This window comes from Marmota flaviventris, chromosome 3 (assembly GCF_047511675.1).
Source record: "Marmota flaviventris isolate mMarFla1 chromosome 3, mMarFla1.hap1, whole genome shotgun sequence".
Classification (NCBI taxonomy): domain Eukaryota; kingdom Metazoa; phylum Chordata; class Mammalia; order Rodentia; family Sciuridae; genus Marmota; species Marmota flaviventris.
This window is the reverse complement of record NC_092500.1, coordinates 84,404,076-84,428,598: the sequence shown is the minus strand read 5'-3', so window position 1 is coordinate 84,428,598 and position 24,523 is coordinate 84,404,076. Positions and strand designations below refer to the sequence as shown.

The 24,523-nt window shown below is 36.1% G+C and overlaps 1 protein-coding gene across 2 annotated transcripts in view; it reads right to left on the bottom strand.

The window, feature by feature from the left end:
• The window catches only part of Itpr2 (inositol 1,4,5-trisphosphate receptor type 2), a 481,279-nt gene that overhangs the window by 374,100 nt on the left and 82,656 nt on the right, over nt 1-24,523 (bottom strand). For both annotated transcript variants that reach the window (XM_027934069.2, XM_071610047.1), the window contains 6 exons: nt 12,450-12,565; nt 11,610-11,696; nt 9,115-9,273; nt 3,787-3,885; nt 3,406-3,489; nt 2,796-2,942 (listed from right to left, as the gene is read on the bottom strand). In XM_027934069.2, coding sequence (XP_027789870.1) covers nt 2,796-2,942; nt 3,406-3,489; nt 3,787-3,885; nt 9,115-9,273; nt 11,610-11,696; nt 12,450-12,565 — 692 coding nt within the window. The remainder of the gene's footprint in view (nt 1-2,795; nt 2,943-3,405; nt 3,490-3,786; nt 3,886-9,114; nt 9,274-11,609; nt 11,697-12,449; nt 12,566-24,523) is intronic.

Sequence of the window (24,523 nt, the reverse complement as noted above, 5' to 3'; positions counted from 1 at the left end):
GGTTGTTAACTCACTATGCATGCATGAGGTATATGCCTTCCATCTGCAAATACTGCCTCATTCCATAAGGCATATTTCCAGAACAAAAACTGGGCCAATCCAAACCCAAGACTGTGGTTCTCCCCCATCTCTTATTCCATAGATGGTAGTAAAAACCTTACTATAGGCCAGGTACCCTTCAAGACAATAAAGGCAGGGCAATGGAAATGACTACATATTTCATTCTAATGGAGAAGATAAAATTAGAAAACAAAGAAATAAATAAGATTTGAAAAGGAAGGAGACAGAGTGCATGGTGGAGTAACTAGGAAATGCTAATTTCTATATAGCAATCCACATGGGTTACTCAGAGATGACATGGGAGCTGAAACTTGAAGAAAGAGAACAAGATAGTCATGCAGAGACTGACGAGATCATTCCAGGCAAAGGGAACCCCAAATGCTAAGGCTTTCATTAGCAGAGAGCCCAGAGGCTTCTCTATATCAGGGGAAAGAAACCTTGCCTGGCAAGGTTATGGGCATTTCCATGAGAATGGAAAGTAGAGGAATATAGTAGCAGAAAGGTTCCTCTTTTAGTGACAGTAGTCTCCTAAAGGGTGGGTGCTTGGGGACAGCATAACATGTGAGGACAGGCCTGCAGGCTCAGAGGAGGGTGGCTTTCTGTCATGCTAGATCTTCAATAAGTCCATGTCCCCCATACCAGTTTTCCTCCTCCAGCCCTTCCAATACTGTCAGATCTAATTCCTATATTAAATACCTCTTTGCATGAAATGCCTGATCCTCATGCTGACAGAGCATGAGGCCCAGGCTTCCTGAGGAAACCCAGCTGTTACAGCATACAATAGAGAAGCACCCTGAGCCTGCATCATTCAAACCTCTTCCACAAATACACATTGGTAATACTTCAGCACATGACTATTCTAAAAAGCTTTTGCATCAAGTTATCTGAAAGGTCCAATTATTTAATGAATTCATGATGGAGAAGGGAGCTTAAATGTAATAAAGACATTATCTCAAAGCTCTTAAATAACTTATTCACTCTCCATCTGACTGTTCAATGTGTCACAGAAATTCCAACTACACCTTTGCTGGAGAGGGTTTCATGGCTGTGGTGCAGTTTCAGCAAAAGTCATGCAACTAAAGAGATGGCAGAGTTTTCAAAACTCTTTGTAACAGAGTTGGAACCAAATATTAAATAAGCAGGGAACTCACTATACTTCATGAATAAAGTTTTTAAATAGTACCTTACAGTGTTTCTATCTTGATGATTTTTTTTTAAATTTTTGGAATACAATAAGAAATCAGCAGTGTACAAATTCATGCTTTATTTATTTATTTATTTGGGGGGTTGCCTGTTACTATTCAGCCTTACCCTGAAGAGGGAGGAAGCCTCTGGCAAAAGTCTCATGCAGCCTCCTGTGCTGTTGGCTTTGGTGATGGTGTTTTTCCCACACCTTCTCAGTTCTGTCACCTGGTGATAGCTACAGTCACCAAAGTCTTTCTAAATACCAAACACTAAAGGTGTGACTCAACAAGTCGGGGATTTCAAGACAGGAGAAGTGTTTTATCATACCTTTTCATCTCTATTCTAACCCATGTCATAACATCAAGAATTCTTTGGGTGTTAGCTACATTTATTAATAAGGCACAGCTCATTTGCATAAATATCATACTTCCTCATTTTGGTTCAAGTTTCTGTAATAGGCCTTGTTACACCCTACTGGTGGTTATTTCCCTCTGTTTCTTTTATCATGTACAAATAAGTTTGTTCTGTTTTTTCACTTCTACTAGTTATTAATCAAAGTCTCACGATTACCTTTGCTCTTTCATTTTCCTAAACTTGTATGGAATGACTTCAGATCCTCTTCTACCGCTTCTCTCTAACTCAGGATGTAAATGGGTTTATCAAAGATAGATATAAATATCATATCTTCTAGAGTAGTCATTTGCATGTTGAAATACATATCATTTTATTATAAACTTTTTTCCTTTTGTTTCTTCTTTATACTAGAATGGAGTATTATATTTGTTTTCAATCATGAGAACTTGTATATTTCATTTAGGGCACTATGGGAAGCACTACAAAATATGGGCTTTAAAAGGAGGTGGGGGGGGGGAAGGAGGTAGGAGATGGGTTTGAAATAGTTGAGAACCACTGCTATAGGTATACATGTCCATTAAATCAAGATGCAATTTATCAGCTGTTGCCTTGTTCACAAGTGGTTATGTATCTTTTTTCCTCCACTGTATAGAAAGATAATTCAAAGAAAAAACCCATATCTTACATTTCTAATTACTCTAACATCCTGCCACATTTAATAAATACTTTCTAAAGGGTGAAAAAATTCTCAACAGTGAGTCTCTTGATTCCAATAGAAATGGCATCCCCAGAATAAACACTGTTCTCATCAGTGAGAGCCTAGTTCTGATATCTATCTTCACTGAAAGTGAATCATCCTGCTCCATCTTCACTCCATGGCCCTTTCTGGCCAATCAGCCTTGACAGTGTTTCACAATGGACTTTTAAAAACCAAAATCAAATATATGGCCTTATTAAATGTGTGTTTGTATATAAGAGAGAGAATGAAAGACACTTCAGAGAAGACAGGAGAAAGACACAGAATCCTTTCAGATCCATCATAGCAATGAAGGGGTATGAGTTGGCTCACAAAAAAAAATTATTGTTTTATGAGTACATTATAAATGATGCCTATAATGATAAAACAACCTACTGGAGCTTACTTTTTTATCTAAATATTTATTCAAAGTAAGAAAAAAATCTATATAATCACACACCTCTATTTCCCAGAGTGCTTTAGAACTAGTAGCAGAAGTCGCTGACTGACGCAAGGTGGTACGAAGAAAAATGTGCTGTTTCTTCTCATATTCATCACAAGTCAGAAACTTCTCTTGCTCTGCATGAAACAGTCTAACAACATCACCCTAGAAAAAAACAGATCAAGAAACAATGCATTCCAACAACTGTCTGAATTATTTTTTATTTCCTTTTAGATATATATGACAATAGTGTGTATTTTGTCTGAATTATTTTTAATAAAAATAATAAACAGTTTAATTTTAGTTACTGAAGTTAGTTACACTGTTAAGTTTCTCTAGAAGTTATATTGTTGTGGCACCTATACTCTCAACTATAGAATTTCTCATTATCCCTGAAAAACAAGAGGTTCTTTTTGGTTCTGATACTTAGGGACCTTCTGTCAGCTACTTGGCTTTGAATGATTATTTACACATTTAAAATACTGGTGGGGAGTAAATCAATAAAACATTCATAGTATTAAGATTTGTGGTCACATTGTAAATTATGAGTGCAGAGGTTCTACATGTAGACTTTTAGTAAGACTATCTTTATTTCTTCCAGCAAATGTTCAATGCAGCACATACTTACTCCTTTTAACACATCCTCTCGATAGGAACTAAATTTCATGAATAAAGTGATTTTCCAGCTTGTGTTACAATTAACAGCATTCACCTATTAATGAAGAAATATCGAGTTATAAGACTACAGATTCCATTCTATAAAGAAATCATTATTTCAACTAGTAAAAGAAGAAAAAGACAACTTTGGACAATTGAAGTATGTACCTCAATAAAAATTTCATCAAAGGACCATCTAAAATTAGCTAGTCAGCATCTACATATACGTTAGAAATATTAGTTGGCCTTACTAGGATTATGCTCATGAAAACAATGAAGGACACTACGTGACTTCTTCTCTCTCTCCCACCTAAGAAAACCAACAATTGCTGTCCTTAGCTAGGGAACTCACCTCCTTACAGCCTGGGTTATCGAGAAGCTCTATGTTGCTGGCATGCAGTGGCTGTCCTGCGTTCACAGGCATCAAAACAACTTTATCTCCTACGACAATCTAGAAATCAGAAAGAAATTGCAATTGAGACATTGCATGGATCTTTAGTCCTATATCTGAACTTAAAAATAACTGCACAGGAGTTCTCATTGTTGACCTGACAACTGGTCCTTTTATCCTCCACACAAATTTTAGATCAATTCTTGTTACCTTTGAAGTAAAATAGCTTCTAATAAATGATCATGTAATCATGCCCCATAGTACCTATCAGTCTGGACTCACAACACCAGAACAAATCTTTTTATTATCAGTCTCATTTCAGATGGAGTTTTCTGGAAGTCCATAATCAGCTCATTGTTCCTCCCCACAAGGTCTTACACCACAAGTACAGCAAATAGAGAGTAAAAGCAACTGCCACAATGAAACCAATCTGCATATATATCAAAATCACTCCAAGTGCAAGCAAAATATGTTATATATTTGTATTATCTCTGTAAAGGGACACAAGTCTGGCAAATTTGATCTTCCCATAATCTCAGAAATTTATTAAATATTTTAATATCATCTGGATTCAGGAAATACAAGTTGAGGTATGACTTACAAAAATATGCTTTTTGTTTGGGCTTGGCATCTAGTTCCCTCTTATCTTAAACATCCTAAATTAATATTACTTAAGCCTGGTACTCCTTTTAACATCAAAACTAAAATTGGTTGTGGGAAAAGTTCTCCAGAAGTAAACCTAAGCTGATTTTTTAATTTATGCTATCATAGCAATGTCTACTTTATATTCAAATATTTTTATCTGTAACTCAAATTGTAGGGAATTAAAGTTACCCTTTCTTAATAAAAATAATGAGCAGTTAATTTTAGTTGTTAAAGTTAGTTACACCCCTAAATTTCTTTAAAAGATGTAATACTGTGGCACCTACACTCTCAATTACAGACTTTCTCATCATCTCCAAATGAAAACCAAAAGCTTCCTTTGGTATATTTTATACCAATTAGTTTAATAGATAACTGAAAAACAAATTAGGGTTCAAAACTTCTCCAGGTATCTTAAACCAAAACTTTAAGGAACATCAATTTCATATTTTCAATATCAGATAACCTCATATGGATTATATAGAGGAGTCTATATTCACACATGGTACTATTGTTACAAAATATATTTGGAGATTCAGATATGATAAAGAATCCCCAAACCAATCAAACAATGTGAAGCTGTACTTTGTTTTGTGGAAATAACTCCAACTATTTACTGGATTGGCCTCTATTCATTATCCTACCTTTCAAGTCCATAGTAAGTCAGAAGTTGTGACTCTCAAAGACTCATCATAGAAACTCTTCATACAGAGATAAGGAGAAATCATCATGAAATAGTATTAAGTGCAGATATGAAGGGGAAGAGCAAGGCACATATCATGGTATCTTCTGGAGGCGGGGGTAAGGGAGTGGACAGATGGGAGAAAGGGTAAGAGTGACTCTTCACAGTCTTATATGATTTTCTACTATTTAATCATGAAATGATACCTCTTAAAAATTAAATCAGAAACAAAAATATATAAAAATCAATATTCCTAAGCATATTTCCACTACTCTCCTCTCCTAAACACACACACACACACACACACACACACACACACACGATATTGAAGCTCCTTCCCATGACACAAAGGCAGCTTCAGGTCATAGAGCCACACAGAGGCCCAAGTACTCATCCACACTAAAAATTACTGGGTGCTTGATTCCACATTTTACCCGTGCTACATCTGAGCATCCAATTTAAAAAGAAAAAAAAACAGGTTTTATTACTATTTCATTCTCATCTGTCCCATGTAAATATGAGCCAGTAAGTTGCTAAACATTATGATATATTTGAGCTATGTTCTGCCAACTCAATATTTTGGGTTACATCTATATTGTACATTGCTCTGAGTCTTACGATTTTACCATATTCATCTATAAGCTTTGGGTCAATTCATATGTTATATTTACTTCAAAACACCACCATAAAGTCTTCTATATATATATTTTTTTAATTTTTAGTTGTAGATGGACACAATACCTTTATTTTATTTATGCATATGTGCTGCGGATTGAACCCAGGGCCCCACGCATGTGAGGCAAATACTCTATCACTGAGCCACAACCCCAACCCCAAGTCTTCTATATTTTTAAGACACCAGTCATACAGCCAAAATGTTTTTTAATGTCTATGAATCAGTTTCCAAGGGTTATGAACACAGTACTGAAAATTATAATCTAACATTAATTCACTAACTTCCAGGCCCTCAGTCTTGTTGACAATGGTTACCTTGAATAGCTGAATAACACTTGCAAATGAAATCAACAAAATGCCAATCATGTGAAATAAAAAAGAATAGTAAGAGGTGCCAGGAAGAACACAGATATGTAAGAAATAGTCCCTATTCTCAGGAAATTCACACCTAATTAGAAAACTTGGCAAATATGGAACATGGTAACATTAGCAGAAGAGTGCCACTTGGGGCCTGATCCACTGAAGGGGCCAGAAACTTTCTGGGGAATTGCATATTTAGTACAGAACTTGAGAGTGAAGTCATTTTAGGCCACATCCTAGGATTAGCCATCATATTCCCTCTACAGCATGAACATCTTTTTTTAAACATTGTAATTCCGAAAGCACTTCTGTGGATTCTATATAACAGCCATGTAAGATCAAGCTGGGATTTTGCTGAAAATAAAGAGCAATATAATGCCATTTGCAGTCACTCTCCTTCTGAAGTGGCACCTGGTATGGTGAAAAGAATATCACAACAGGAATCAAAACACCAGAGTTCTAGTTCCACCTCTGCTAGAAATTCAAGGTATGTAACTTTTTAAAACAGCAAAATCTACTTGATAGATGGAAAGAGTCTCTTTCCCCAAGAATTGAAATTTTCTCTCCATTTAAAGAATATCTAGCCTTTTCACAGTTTCACTATCTACCAATAAGGTGAAGAACCCCAGTCTTCCTACATCAAAATTGAAAATGAAAAAATAACTATTCAATCAGGAGACAATAAATAAAAATTAAATATTTATGTTCTCTGTTTATAGTTGTCCCCAATGACTTTTTAACCGTTTGACAGCAAGCAAGGGCTTTCTATACAGTGAAAGTTGGATCCATGTGTCAAAACCATCCTTCCCACATCCTTAAACATGTATTACAAAGGTACACGTAAGTGGAGGGACCACTGATTTTTGAGGATATGAGCACCTTTCTCCCCTGACTATCATCACTTCATTCTTGCATTTGGTTGTGTCGAAGAACATCTTGTTAGACACACACAGCCTAAATTAATACTTAACTAATTGCTAACTAGTAAATTATAATTTTAAAGTCCTCTAAACATTGCAATTTCTTCATCTTAATAGGCTTTTGGAGAAAAAAAATCAGGAGTAATAGAAATGACAGAATTTGCAATCGCCTTCAACAAAACAGTAAGGTTATATTTTAGAAAAATACTACCTCTTCCAAAGAAAGAAAATAAGGGTTACAGTACAACTATTTATGTGACCAATATAGGGCTGTGGGTGTGCTTAGGTTTTCACAGCAACCTTAATCATACACAAAAGCTATACAGTGGTGAGCAAAAACAGTGAGCTATTTCAGCAAAAAGCAAAGTGGAAGGTTGTTTCAGCCATGCTATAGGGAGCACATCAAGATAAGGACACTTTTATATTGCACTTAACAATTACATTGTCCATTTTCACCAAAATGGAGCATTTTGAGTGGTAGGTTTTGTTTTGTTTTTCTAGTACAACTAATTATTTGAAATAGTTCATTACATTCAACTCTCTATTGATTCTGTAAAGTGATTTGGAAGCAGGTAAAGAAATAGAGAGAATGAATAAACAGTGAATTAATATAATCCATGCATCACCTAAAGGCTCAAATTTATCCAATCATTTTACCACATTCTTTCAGAGTTTGAGCTCAGCTTTTGTTTGTTTTGATGTTTAATTTTCATGGAACACCTATAGACAGGGACATTACTCAGTGGTGGGAGCAGGTAGTGGGTGCCAGGGGGACAAGCAGGACAAGAAATGGTATCAAAAGCATGGGTCTTTCACAAACCTGTCATCAGCCCCTGAATAATTGAGAGTTGATTGTAATTAACTACTAAAATTAAAATGTATCATGCTCACAGCACACTGCTTGATGCCAAAAGAAAAAGAATACAACTTATTTTTTAAGGAATCCAACACAAGGTTCAAAGTGCATTCCATTCCTGCATGCCATGCTTCTCCCAAACCTTACCTAAGGAAGATATCACCAGATAACTTATTAACCCAAATAAATCATGAAGTTGCATCCTGTGGAATTGAAATCATACTTTAAAATTCGCTAGAAAAGTAGATTCACAATAAAAGGCAGACATTTCTAAGTCTAGAAATACCCAAAACACATTAAAAATGTAAACAACATATTGATGCAGAAAACTCTTTGCATAATTACATTTTATATTGCTTTGAATTCATGTTGTCAAATTTTTGAAAATCTCCACAAAACCACCTGGCCCAACATGGGTAGGGCGTTCTATTTATGAAAGTTATTTGGTGTTCACTGTCAATCAGCATTTATTAAGCATCTCCCAAGTGTGAGAAACTCTCACAATATTTTATATATTACATGCACAAAAAAAAAAATCAAACTATTGATCCTAATGAATCATTTCATGTAATTTTTCTCTATAAAAGAGCAGAAAATATTTTGGCAATTACTATAATTTATGTAACAATATGTACATAGTCCACAACTAATTATAAACATAGCTGTCATCAGTAAGTAGGTGGTAAACCTACAGCTCCTCATATATCCCACATCTACTATAACACGACTGTAAGAAGCTGCTATGGAGCCAATACATTATTGCTGTGACTCATGGTGTTGTTACTCTATTGGTTCAAAGGGCAGACTCTGTATCTTAAACACAGTTTTTTTTACTGCAACCATGTTCCCTCCTGCAAACAGGCAAGAGAATATACTCTGAAAACTACCCAGTAACATTAAGGTTGCTTACGTTCTTTCATGCAAACTCTAACTGGAAGGTGATTTTAAATTAATTTGAATTCTGACTTTATGACTTCTGAGCACAGTCTGTACTATAAATACATGCATTTAGCCTAGTAAGACACTAACACGAAAATATGTTGGTTGAAAATTATCCTTTCTTTGTATCTTTTAGAGTTTGTCCCTTTGTCCCTTATTAAGAACTGCTTCATCTATGAACTCACTGTTTCCCCCTTAATTTTATATTTACATACATTGTCACCCTCACTTCTCAGCTTCCAGAAGGGATGAATATAAAACCAAGACCCTTCATTTCCTGCAGCATCCAAGGACACACGCATGGCATTCTTCTCCAGTAAAGCTGGTAATCGCTTGTTGACAGTTAAATATTTGTTGCTTTTTATATGCAGTAGCTGTAGGGGAAAGACAAGCAGTTACCACCTTTATCCCTTTGTCTCCCCTTTAATTGTATTTGTGCATTATACATATATCATATACCCATATAACATGACTTGAGGCAGAAGCTAAACAAAGGACCTGTTTTCAGACTCCACGACCATCTTTCCAAGTCGATCTTCTTTGTCTCCTCCCCACCTCCACCCCCAATCTGCTTCATAATGAGGTGAGTATGTGCGCAACATAAACCAGAGACACTCTGAATGTTTATTTTTTCATCTAGCGTAAATAATAGAATAAATCCAGGTTTTCCAAAGGAGACCTGGAGTCCCCGAAACCATATCCTTTCTCAAAGCCTGCAAAGCTACAAAAAAGAAAAAGAAAAAGAATATACTAAAGAAAAACTAAGACACTGGAACAATGTTTCAAACTACTCAGTATCACCCTGGCCCAGGGACAGCCTAACTCTTCCTCAGTGAGGAGGGCTGCGCATCTTAAACAGGCTCTGCAACTCCACAGAACCAGCCCCTTCTCACAGGAGTGTAGAGGCTCCATTCTCAGATATTTTGGATTCCATGAAGAAAACATTTCCAAAAATGTAATTCTACTAAATAGGAAAACCAAAACAAAATAGGTTTCCCATCTATTATTACAATTGTTTTGAAAAACAACAGTCATTTTAGTGCCTACAATATAAAAAGGGAGTGATCTCAAAATAAAAGAAAGGTCTTCAATTGAAAAAAAAAAAAAAAATAACCAGATCTTTGAAAAGCTCTCTATTATACCCTTGGTTATTGGAAACCCTCGTGGGCCAACCGCATTCTTCTTCTGGGTTCCACCGCATTAAAGCCATGGTTCAGCCCCTAACCGAGCAGGCAAACATTTTCACTTCAAGTACTTGACAAGGAACACTTAAGTACTTGCTAGACTTAACACCAATCAAAAATCTGTGCAGAGAAACTATTTATGGAAGATTGCCCAAGGGACATCAGTCTACCCATGCCAAGAGTATCATGTTATCTTTCATCAGATTTAGTCATACATGCAGGAAGCTGCAGACCCAGGTTCTCTCATCTTGTCTCCTCAGAGAATTGCTTTGCCCTGTACTCTGTTTTTTTGCCATTGTCCAAAAGCAAAATATCAGGGGGATATTACTTTTAAAAACAGGTTTATGAAGTACTCCCTCATTGTGGTATTTGCTATAAGGAAGTTGTTAAGGATATTGTTTACTAAATAAAACAGTATCCTCTTTATGAGCACTCATAGGAGAAATACTTCCTTGCTCTTATTTCTGGCAATGGTTTCCAGTCTAGACCTCTGTTTGGCTGTATGTTATGGGCCTCCAATGCTAATGCTATAGCATAGGAAGCTTCCCTTATGGCTAAGCAGGCAGCAAAAAAGGCTTCAGGACAAAGTTTATCAGACTTTACCACATGGTTTTCATAAGCATGTCTCACCCTAACTTCAGCTTGCTCATGCAGTCATTATTTTCCCTTTAACCCAACTGCCTTAACTATTTGCCTTTTATCTTGTTATGTGTTATGTATTTTGGAAAATGTCTTACACTCTTTTTTGGAACAAGGTGGGGCATTTATTTAAAAAGCTAAAAAGATCCAAATGAAGCACAGGAAAGGAATGCAGCTGAGATAAATCAGAGTGTGCATATTAATTGAAGTAGAAAATCTTCTAATAACATTCAAAGAGGATTTCCATCTAAAAGTACAATTCAAAATTTTTCCTTTCTCTATAAAAGATAAATATAAAGACCCTGATGTCAAACAGTAACCCCATGAATCTAAAGGACTACTTCTTACAGGCCTTTAGAAATCCTTTCCTCAGGAAAAGAAACTCTATTCCTTTTTTTATTATTATTATGTTATTGTATTTTTGTACCTTTATTTTATTTATTTATTTATTTATATGTGGTGCTGAGGATCAAACCCAGTGCCTTACACATGCTAGGCAAGGAATCTACCACTGAGATATAGCCCCAGTCCCTACCTTATTCCTTTTTATACATACACCTAGATACAATCACTTCTTTATGTGCATACATCAGACTTATTCTTTTTTTCCCCCTTGATAGTGTTGGGGATTGAGCCGAGGACCTCACTAAAAGTAGGCAAACTCTATAACCACTGTGCCACTGAGCTATGCACCTATCCCAGGATTATTTTTAGATGTACAGAATCGTGCACTGATTACTAACTGAATACATCACAACATTTGTAATTCTCACTGAAGAACAAACTATTATATTTCCAGATTTTCATTTGGCATTCCAACCCAAATGAATAATTTGGATAATTGCCCATAAAATATCCATCTCTTTTAAGAAAAAGTAGAGACTTACTTGTATAACATTACTGTATTTCACAATTTCTCCCAACAGTTTCTTATTCTCTGATTCATTTTGTTTTTGTTCCAGTTCTGCAGCATGCTATAAAATGATTATCAAATATTCAGTGTGGAAACAGAGTCAACAGAGTAAAATAATTAACAAAGAAATGATTTTTTTAGTAAAAAGTATATAACCAGAAATACAATTGGCTGATTGCTTAGAGTTTGGGGAGAGGGAGAGAAAGAGAGCAATAATTAAATAAGTGATTGTAATATAATGTGATAACTTCTCAACTCATGCTGAAATGTAGCCAAAAATGTCTTGGGTTACTTTTATGTTGGAAATTTCAGGAAAACATTTTGGTCTTATAAAATTGCTTTAAGAATGAATATTTCTAGAAATACCAACCAGGATAGAAGGTCAATTACAAAAGTCTCAAAGTATAGTTTTTAATTCTGAAAATAGTAGGAATTTTATTTTCTATGTTCTATGAAATTTAAACTCAGCAAAACCAGAAACAATGATCTTTAAATTGTTTTTCCAATTTACAAATTACATACTAAGTCAAGTAAAATATACCTGAACTTAATATTCCTACAGAGATTCTGAACTGGTTTTCAGTTTAATGTGAAGCTTTGAATTAGTCTGGCACACCCTAAAAAAAATGGCAGCTTGTATTACCAGAAAACAAGTGGTCACACCCTATAACTTAAAACTGCCCTACACTTTTCAATGTGTATCTGAAATCTCTGTGTATTGGGTGAAATCACAAAGCTAGAAAGCTGTGAATACATCTTTTGTTATTGCTGCTCTAGTCCAGCCTGAGCAAGACACATGCAGCCTGGCCCTTACCTGTAGTTTCTTCAGCAAGGCGGCCTCTGTGTGGTTCCCCTGTTTGGCTTGCTTGGCTTTCCAATACTGCTTCTGGGCAGAATATCGATTCATAGGGCACACCTTGAAAAGGCAGTCTATGACAAACCAACAAACAAAACACTGTAACTAAGGCTGCTGGCATTTCTTAGACTTCCTTCATTGCCTAGTTTGGGGGTCTTGGAATTTCTAAGTCAAAAGAACGTTCAAAAGTCATATAATCCACCCTCTAGCTATTAGATTTCTCCTATAACATCCTTTTCAAATAATTATACTTAGCTAAAATAAACCCTTCTTCATTAGTTTAAGTTTTAAAAAAATATTATAGCCAGTGTGATTTGTAAAGAAATAAAACCAATATAATTATTATACTTTTTTATTTATTTATTTTTATGTGGTGCTGAGGATCGAACCCAGGGCCTTGCACATGCGAGGCGACCACTCTACTGCTGAGCCATAACCCCAGCCCCTACTTAGCATTTTTAATTGTGATGGGGGACCTAGTCTTAGTGGATAGTATGAGATCAGTGTCTTATCTGACCCAACACAATTAATACTTATTTATGGTAGGTATTTTGACAGCCAAAGCTACACAGAAAACAGAAACAATCACAGCTGATCATTATAGTCATCCATTTCCCAAGTTTCTGAATACCTTGAATGAACATGGTGTGGACACCTCAGAGACAATGGGATATGATGGAAGCATAAAGCAAAACAGAACAAATACATAACAACACCAAGATTATAGTCCTAATACTGCTCCCAAATATCAAGATAGGAAACCATAGTTGAATATTGTGCCCATGATATCTCTAAGTCAAAAAGCAGAGGTGGGGCTGAGGAAAGTGAAGTTGGCCAAATGTAAAGCCTCAGATTGTGAAATCCCTTTCCATTTTAGGGCCTTGGATTTATGGTCCCCCTCAACAGTCTCCCCATAGGTAACACCTGATTTTACACTACAGTAAATAACCAATCTGCTTCTGTGTGGGAACTAAGACCACAGGACTGTCTGGGCTGATAGATGGGAAACACAGGGCGAGACAGTCTTCTGCAAAAAGACTTCTCCTGGTGGTGGTGGGGTACATGTGGGTTTAATTTTCTCTCTCTGCCTCCTTTAGAACACATTTTTTTTAAATAAAAAAATCTACATGTCTTGGGCTGGTCACATATTTTGTCTTAATTCTAAATTTGCTGCATAATAAAAGTATTAATAATACCTGCCACACCTAATTCACAGGCCTGCTGAGATGCACAAAAGGATAATCTGTGTGAAAGTTCTCTGCGAACTCTGAAGCCCTATTATAAATGTAAAGTATTATTATTAACATTGCCTCATTCTTCCAGTAATAGCCTCACTAAGATGAAAAGATGATTAAATCCTTACTGAGCTCTCAGCAAAAGTGGATTTCCTGGAGTACACCTGAACCTGCACCAAGAGTGCCCAATTAATGACAAGGTGTTCGCTCCTGGGACATACGATGCCACAGAGTGTTTTGTATGAAGTCCTCGAAGTCTCTCAAATAGAATGGCAATGAGCATTACCTCCCCATGACCTTGTAATATCATTTAAACTTTGCAGATACAATCCCTAACACCAGTTCAGTCACAGCCTTTGACAAGCCCACTTTTCTCCTGCATGAGGGAATTCAGCTGTATCAGATCCAACAATCTCTCCATCTTCCTCACCCTGCTTCTAAAACTAGCTGTCTCGTATTCCTTGGTCTGCTCCTTCTCTAAAATTAGAGGTGTATATATGCTGAGAAAGCGCTTTTAGGGGTTTCTCCATTAGAAATCATCTCAGTGTCACCTTTTTAATTAGGTAACAACCTCTTTAACATTTGAAGACGCAAGAATTTTTTTTTTTTAAAAGAGAGGTTTGCCTCATAATAAGTACCAAAAGTGCAAATAAAAAAGGAAGGAATTTGAGTCGAATATGTTAAAAGTTTAACCTTCAGACCTTAGGCCAACAATCTTGCAGAAATACAGTTCGGGATACTTAGTAATGCAACAAGACATGACATGTTAGGTCTGGCAATAGTGTAAGAACAATGGCTTAGAATGGGTACTTTTTTTTTCTTTTAACAGCCATGAAAGGAAACTAAGCCACCCAGAAATTTTACTTCAGCCTGATTTCAAATGCCAGGGTTAGAGAAGAGATATGAAAGCCCTTCACAGGGTGCAGAGCAGGAACTTGGCTGTGAGTCAAAGAACTAGCCTTTCCACTTGATGCCATGTACACCTACCTGCAGGGCACCATCTACACTCCACTTCCAAGACTCATCTAAACAGTGTTGAAACATTTTGCTTTGTAGCTAAAAAGCACTTCCTAAAACACTTGAATCTGAGGTCGTTTCTGCCCCAACCTGGAAACTGACTTTAGCACTCCATTCTAGGCTATTACACGTAAGGCTGGGTCAGGCCAGCAAGTTCCTCTGGGCATGGTGGGAAAAAAAAAAAAACTTGCTTTTTCGCTTCTCCACCCTCCTAAAGATGTCTTAAGATTTAAATGAGGCAACGCATATTAAACCATCAGCAAATGGCTGTCACAAGGCAGACATTCAACAAATGGCTCTTTCATGGTAGCTTGTAAAATTACCTCATGCTGATTACAAGGAACATGGTTGCCAAGGGTTTTATTACCTCCACGTGGAGGAAGCTGGGAATGGAAAGGCTCTAGGACTTCTCTTTTTTTTGCAGCAAAGATCCATGATGACAATGATTTCTGGGACAAAGGGCAAGCTGGGACTCTCCCAGTGATAAAATGGAAAGTGGTAAGAAAATTCTCCCTAGGGTAAGGAACAGGCAGACAAGAGACCACTTCCTACTAGCAATTAGAATTCAGAGTTGTTCATGGGAGTGGTATGCATTCATTAGCCAAATTCATAGTGGTAACTCTGTTTTTGATTTTCAGTTTCTCCAAGAAATGCATCCTAAAATACGATGCTTATATAAAACTCTTTATGTTTAGAAGTGTCAAAAAGGCATGTGTTTTTCTATTAAAAATAGAAATTTCAGACCAAACATCTACTTCCCTTGCCTAAGGGAAGGTAACTAAAGAGGAAAATATGCTTTAGAATGCTACAAAGGCCAAGGAGAATTTATTGCATGTGTTAGCAAACATTAAAATTAATCACAACACGATTGGCAACCATGAAAACTGCAATATAACTTTCTCTAGCCAATAGTCAGCTATTTTACTACTGAAGAGGAAGATAAATGGTCTTTCATAGTTACAGGCTTGTAGAATACTAAAATGCTAGCACTTGAAGGGCCCTCAGATAAAATCCAACCTGGAAATAAAGAGGCAAAAACTCAAAGAGTGAGCTGCCTAGGTCTTTCCTGATAGAATCTCTAGAGTGAAATAAAGAATACATATGAACAAGTTGAACCACATACAGGATACTGAAAATGCCCTCACAAGTGACTGCCTAGTTGCCTTGGCTTTCCATTACAGGTGTTTCTGAAAAACACTTGGGATTACCAATTAATAAGGTAAAAGGTTAATTTTGGCTCACAGTTTCAGAGGTCTCAGACCATGGTCACTTGGCCCTGTCACTTTGGATCTGAGTTGTGGCAGAACATCACAGAGAAGAACATGTGGTGGAGCAAAGCTGTCACCTTATGGCAGCTGAGAAGAGAGCAGGAGGAAAGGGTCAGGGGTTCCAATATCCCCTCCAAGGTTAGAACTCCAATGACCTAACTTCCTTCCCCTAGGCCCCACATCCTAAAGGTTCCACCACCTCCCAATAATGTCTCAGGCTGGGGACCAAACCTTCAACAAGTAGGCCTTTGGAGGACATTCAACATCTTAAGAAGACATTAATGCCACACTTAGTTTGCTGAATACGTCAACTACTATGAAGCACTTTATAAACTATAAAGAGTACTGTATAGTGACAATTAAAATCATTTCCTCTTCACAACACCCTTGAAAGTTAACCAGATTATCTCCATGTTACAGAAGACTAAGAATTAAGTCCACAAAGTTGGTCAGGAATTGAGCTGCAATTAGAACAGAGAGCCTCTGTGTCACTGCTAGTCAAAGGTACCATTTGGAAGACAGGTTTTCACAATGAGGCAAACTCTGGCTCATGATAAATACCATTCATAATTCTACATATACACCTTGAGGCCATTGAGAACAAATCTAAACCAGCTTCTACCCAGTGGCCCTAAATCCCCAGACAGCATCCTTCTGACCTATTTTAACTTGGATTTGATTAGCATAGCAGGATCTCCTCAGAAAGCACCATTCTTATTATATATACTACCAACACCTCTTTCCCATAATAGAAGTGTTTGGCCAATTGCAGATTGAATTCTTAAGGTATTAACTAAAGCACTTGTTAATGTATTCAGCAAGTTTGGAAAGTGGAAAATATACTGGCCAGACAGTTATGTCTCAATTCTCATCCTACCACAGTCATACACATAACACAACTTCTAGAGAAATACTATGAAGTTAAATATATACATGTGTAATAGCTACAATATTAAAAAGAAACTAGTAGTTTTTATGGGAAATTTGTTATATATATATATATATATATATATATATATATTACCATATAAATGCCAAAACATCAATAAGAATGCTATAAAATATTAGTCTCAAAGAGAAAAATTATCTGATTCAAACATTAATGAGTAAATACTCAAGAACAAATGAAACTTTATCTTTTACTTCATTTGGAATAGGGAAGAAAAATAAAATTCAAATGCATTAAGGCTAATTTACATTGTTATCAAGGTTTAAGTTTCAGCATTAATCAAACCATTATACTAGACATAAATGGAACTTGCTCCCAGAAAATTATAATGTATAATTTTTCAATTAACTTTCCCATTCTCAGTGTCCTATGTTAACACTGATAATCAAAAAAAGTATAATGAGCACACTGACTCGGAAATCAAAATGCAAGTTTCTAAATTCCATTACATAGGGCTGGGATTGTGGCTTAGCGATAGAGCGCTCTACCGCTCGCCTAGCATGGGCGGGACCCGGGTTCGATCCTCAGCACCACATACAAATAAAGGCATTGTGTTGTGTCCATCTACACCTAAAAAATAAATGTTTAAAAAAAATTCCATTACACAGATATCAAATCCAAAAGAAAGGAATTTATACATCCATACAAATACATAGACACATACTTAATGTATATGTACTTATATTAAAATATGTATTTCCATAGTACCTCCTATATCTCAGGGAGCATGGTTTTCACGTGTGTGTCTATCTCATTTAATTCTTCTACAAACCCTTGAGGTAAGCATTAGTTTTATAAGTGAGGAATGAGAAACAAGATGTTTTAGAGCTCAATCCTAAAATCTCAAATTTTTAGACTTACTCCTGATCAATCTGTTTCCAAATTCCATCTTCATAATGTTATAGAGAACACTCTATGTTTGTTGAATTAAAACTTTAAAAATTAGGCCTAGGTATATTTGCTGAAATTAAAACACATAACATGATAGTCTTAGCCTTTCCTGACTTCAAATTCTGAGAGATGCTGCGATTTCCTACAAGTACTCAAAATTACATCAGAAAGAGTCCATCTGAACATCTTTATGAATATGGTAGAAGTGGTACAAAAGCAAGATAGAAACACCCAAGAAATTATATGGCCTCAAGCCCTCCACTTAGAAAACAATAATTTTCTAATAGATGAACAATTAAACTGTTAATACAGGTAAATTAACTTTCTAGAGATAGGCTTGTTTCTTTATATCAATTTAAGCATGGCAATCATAACTCCTGGACTAAATATTTGAATTTAAAAAGTCTATTCCAGGGGGTTGGGGTTGTAGCTCAGTAAGTAGAGCACCTGCCTAGCATGTGTGAGGCACTGGGTTCGAATCTGAGCACCACATATAAATAAATAAAGGTACATTGACAACTAAAAATATATTCTAAAAAAGTCTAGCACAGGATATTTTATGCAAGTAACAGTTATGTAATTTAAATACTTGGATTGAAGACTGTGTGCTATTCATTGTTCCAGGACTGAATTAATTGCTGTTCTCATATAGGAGACCCAAAACAATTCAGTTTGTTATGCTAGTCCTGTGAGCCAAAATTTATGCCTAAGAACAAAAATATCATGGAGTCCTGTTCCTCACCCTTATTTTAGATTCATGCCCAAGTAAGTCTAGTTTTCTACTGATCATTACCACCATAAAGCATCTATACATAACTTAGGAGTCAATGGACAACAACTTCAGAACAAAGTTTTACAAACTAACTGTGCAAGCCAGGTTAGAAATAAATTTATTTGGTCTCAATATGCCCTTTTTCAATGGAATGTAGAGGAACTAAATGACACAAGAAAGGAAAAGAAAGGTAAATGGAAATTGCAAGTAGCAGGTACTTTCTCAAGAAACTTATTTCTGGTGTGTGTGTATGAGAGAGAGAGAGAGAGAGAGAGACGCGCATGCACACACACACACACACACACACACACACACACATGCATACTGGATTACAGTGTAAGATACATTTCCTTCAAAGAATTCCAATAATAAGTATTTAGAAGTTGCTGTTCTAGAAGATAACACATGTGCAAAGGTTAGTGAACTTTAAATTTATGTGAAAAAAATAGAATAAATGCATAGATCCTGTTGACAAGAAGCAAGGACAAGAGCCAAGACTAAGAGAACTTTTCTTTGCAATATGAGTGACTTGTGAAACACATAAAAACTATCTTTTTATTAACTGACCTGTCAAATTTGTATACAGGCAATTTTAGTGGAGGAAGATGCCCATTTAAAAAAGATCCTCCTCTTTTTTCTCCCCACTCAGGTTGACTTCAGCCTTTCCTACAGCACCTATCTATCAGCTGGTATCTTTCATAGTCAACAAGTATTGGATGTAACTCTATTTTCAGTGCCTATTATTTGATATCTGGAAGATGTTCAAAACCTGTTTGCAAAAGAAAATTCTTGCCAAATTGCCTGAGAAATAATCATGAGATATCAATACTTTCTGCTCTAAAAATTTTTAGTCTTTCTTTTCTCCTATTAAAATAGAAATAACTGACAGAGGATTTCTAAGATGTTTATTTCAATTTCCCCCTTAGACCTTGAGAGCTCCACGAGGATGAGGTGGACTGGTACAAAGGATCTGGGGTAGGCACCTTTTAAACTACCAACAATGAGAAGAATGTTGTTCATCAAATTTTCAGATGATGTAGACTGGGAAGAATAGTTAATTCGAAAGATAAAAATCTACATTTTTTAAATAATCTCCACAGGACAAACATCAATTCAATTATACTTTATACAAACATGAATATAAATATGAAATTTAGAAAAAAAAATCAACTACTTAAGTACATGATAGAGGGGAAACACCAGGGCTATTAGCAATTAACATAAAAACTCTTTTGAAAAGGCTTTATAATCTCAGGCTTCAGTTCAACTTAATATAATTAAAGTGACTGCTATGATTTAGATATGGTTTGTCTTCCAAGGGTTTGTGTATTGTGAGCTTGGCCCCCAATGTGGCCTGTAAAGAGGTGGTGGGTCCTTTAAGAGGTGGGGCTTAGTGGGAGATAAGTAGATCACTAGTGATTGTTATGGTTTAGACATGATGTAGCCTCCAAAAGTTCATGTGTGAGACAATACAACAAAGTTTAGAGGTAAAATGACTGGGTTATGAAAGCCTTAATCCAATCATTGAATTAATACCCTGAGAGGGATTCATTTGGTGGTAATTGAAGGTGGGTAGAGTGTGGCTGGAGGATATAGGTCATTGGGGGGCATGCCTTTGGGGTATGTATTTTGTTTCTGGCAAGTGGAATCTGTCTCCCTGTCCCTCTCCTTCTCCCTCTCCCTGTACCTCTGCCTCTGCCTCTCTCCTTCTTTGTGTGGTGTCCTGAGCCACTTTCCTCTGCCACACTCCTCCACTATGAGGTCTGGCCTCATCTCTGGCCCCAAGGAATGAAGTAACCATCTATGGACTGATACCTCTGAAATCATGAGCCCCAAAATAAACTTTTCCTCCTGTAATTGTTCTTGTCAGGTCTTTTGTTCCCAGTAGCAAAAACAGCTGACTGAAACAGGGATGCTGCCCTTGAAAGGGATTAAGGTAGTTCTCCTGGAACCTTGGTTAGTTCTCAAGAGAGGGTTGCTATAAAAGAGCAAGAATAGTCCCTCTCCATCACTCTCTGGCTTCCAGTCTCCCATATTAGATCTCCCTCTCACAATGACTCCCACCATGATGCCATCTGCCATGATGTAGTACAGCCAAGGGGGCCCTCACCAGAGCCAAGCAGATGTTGGTGCCATCCTCTTGAACCTCCAAAACTGTGAGCTACATAAACTCACTGATTTACAAATATCCAACCTCGTATTTTTATAGCAATATAAAACTAAGAAATACAGTGAGCACACATCCCTATGTACCCATACTATTTCTGGTTTATGTCTGTGGCCTGAGGTTGACAAATAATCATAACCCTTTCTACCCTTAAAAGTGTCCTGGTTTTGACAATAATTATATGCTCACTCCAAAATAATATATGAGCATTGTGTTATAATGGCTTAAAAGCTGATGCCACCACTTTAGGCTGGTTAATAGAACAATGGGATCTCAACCAGAACAAGAAACACACCTAGATAACTGGGTTCAATTGTGCATGGCATATTTTAAGCAGCATCTTAACAAATTAGTCTGTATCCAGAGTTGGACAAACCAGAAAGAAAAATGTCAGGGTTTTTTTGAAGAACAGTAGTAGGAACTAGGAAATGTTGCATGGCAGAGATAAAACAATTCGATAACATTACTTCATATTGCTGAAAGTCTACAAGTAAAACAGGAAAATTCTTTTCCCTATATTAATTCAGGAAAAAAAAACAATTTTACTTCAAACTAAGAGAAAACTTAGCAACAACTGGAGGAAAATCCAAGAAAAATATTACTAAAAAATAAACTTTTGTTCATCATGTTGTAATGAAGGCAGATGAGAAATGGTGCCAAAGGGGTCTTACATCAGGAAGGAGGTTTCTTCCAAATTCGCTTTTTTTTTTTTTTTAATGAGAATTGTAGCAGAGGTGATGGGCATGAAAGGGGCAGAGTTCATGTCCTCCATTTACATAAAATTTCAGAACTTCTCACCTGCCTCAGCTGTATTTATCAAACTGTGGTTTGGTTTGACATCTCAGCATTACAGAAACCAGGAAATCCCTGTCCTGGACCCTTCAAGTTTTCTACTACTAAATGTCTGTCAGTACCAGGTTAAAATGCTCACAGTTCATGCACTTTGTAAATAAGCATTATTATTACTTCCAACTTTACATTCCAGATGAGCAAATACAGTTGTGTTTATATCTTGGAGTTTCAGAAGCATGACGCTTTGTGGTATTTTGCCACTTAAGTATTTTAGTTTGGTAAGATGTGCCCAAATTAAAAGAACATGAACAGAGAGCCAAAAGTGAAAGGCATGAAAACCAGGAAACACCTCCTTCCCCCAACACACACACACACACACACACACACACACACACACAAATAGCATTATAATGTTTAATAACTAAGTACAACGTGTCAAGCACAATGAAAGCTTTACATAGATACATCGATCTCCAAAAATAATTTTGAGACAGACATGGTTATCACTCCCATCATACAGACAGTGAAATTAGTATCTTAATGGTGCGGTTCTGTCCAAGGTCACAGAGCTAGCAAGTGGTAGAGCTAGGATTCACATACAAACAAGTTGACTTCAGAGCTATGCTATTATACAGTACAGATGGAAAGGATACAACCCAGATATGTTGTATGTTTGGAAGGTGGAGCAGTGAAATATTGAAGAATTAAAATATGGAAGGAAAGGAGGGACTTCCAGGAAGCAGGGTGGACACAGAAGTAGGCAAAGGAGAGATAAGATAACAGAGTAGCTGAGACAGTGGGTGAGATGTGGGAACTACAGGAACAGCTGTGGCATTTTCTTCTTGCATTTTTTGTCTTCCTTTTATTCTTTTTTCTTTATTATTTTTTCCTCCATAACTTTAAATTGTTGTTCTCTTCCACCATTCCTTAGGCTCTTCCTTTCATTACTACCTCTTTGTGGTTTTGCCACCTTTTCTGTTTTTCTTTATCATTTTCTTCCTTTTACAATCTTAGTTCACTCTGTCTCCAGTATTTCCTTGATTTGTTCTCTGAACTTTCTCTTTTCTTTTTTCTCTCCCTTTCCTGATTATAAAATCCCCCCCTCAAAAAAATGTATTCTTATTTTCTTTGGATAAGATTATAGCTTTTATCTTTCAAATAAAACCATAAATGATTTGGATATTTTCTTGACCAAACTCAATTTAAAATTAAGTTTCAAAGGCAAACATATATACCTAACAGAGGACTTGCATCCAGAAAAGTACTGATATAGCTCGATGACAGAAGACACAGTCCAACAAGACCTGAACAACCATCTCATGGAAAAATGATATATGGATTGCTTTAGCTATTTGGGGTCTTTTATTTTTCCAAATGAATTTCATGATTGCTTTTTCTAATTCTATGAAGAATGTCATTGGGATTTTAATAGGAATTGTGTCAAATCTGTATAACAGTTTTGATAATATGGCCATTTTGACAATATTAATTCTGCCTATCCAGGAGCAATGGGAGGTCTTCCCATATTCTAAGGTCTTCTTCAATTTCTTTCTTTAGTGTTCTGTAGTTTTCACTGTAGAGGTCTTTCACCTCTTTAGTCGTTTGATTCCCCAGTAATTTTTTTTTTGAGGTTATTGTGAATGGGGTAGTTTTCCTAATTTCTTTTTCAGTAAATTCATCACTGATGTATAGGAACACATTTTCAAAAGAAGCCAATCCCAAAAAACCAAAGCCAAATGTTTTCTCTGATATGCAGATGCTAATTCACAATTAAGGCAGGGTTGGGGGAGAACATAGTTACTTTAGATTAGGTAGAGGGAAGTGAAGGGAGAGGAGTGCGGGGACAGGGGTAGGGAAAATAGTAGAATGAATCTCACATTAGTACCCTATGTACATATGACTACACAACTGGTGGGATTCTACATCGTGTACAATCAGAAGAATGAGAAATTATACTCCACTTATGTGTAATGTATCAAAGTGCATTCTACTGTTATGTATAATGAATTAGAACAAATAAAAAAAAAGATAAGCAACAGGAAAAAATGATATATGGATAGCCAACAAGAAATGAAATGATACTCAGTGTCATTATCAGTAGAAAAATGAAATTAAAGCACTTGTGTACTGTTACACAACCAACAGAATGGCCAAAATCAAAAGAATGACAAAGCCATGTGTGGATGAAGATCTGAAATAGCTGCGACCCTCAGACATTGGTGGTATAAATACAGAATGGTACAGCTACTTGGGAAAACATTTTGGTAGTTTCTTAAAAAGTTAAAAATACACTTACATGACCCAGTAATCCCAATCTAAGATATGGACCCAAGAAAACTAAAACTTACATATATATGTATGTGAAAATATATATATATATGTGTGTGTGTGTGTATATATATGTATGTGTATATATATATGTATATGTATATATATAGATATATGCACGCGCGCGCGCACACACACACACACACATATATATATATATATATATATATATATATATATATATATATACACAAAACCTTGTATGCAGATGTTCATCAGCATTCTTCATAACAGCCAAAAGAGCAGGTGAGGGAAACAACCTGAATATCTGATTTCAAATGTAGTAGTATATCCAAACAATAGAATACCACTTGGCCAAAAAGAAAAGGAACAACATGAATAAGTCTTAAAACTTAAAAAGAAGCCAGACACAGACTATATACCATACAATGCCATTTATATGGAATTCTTAAAAAGGTGAAACTATAGCATCCAATAAAAAAAGTCAGTGTTACCTGGAACTTGTGAATAGGAAGAAACAGTTTGGATCAATGGAAAAGTGATTATAGTGTAGAGTGCATCACTATATGTACTTACTAAAACTTGTTGAATTAATCACTTAAAATAAGTGGATTTTATAGTATATAAATTATTGTACAATTAAACTGAGAAG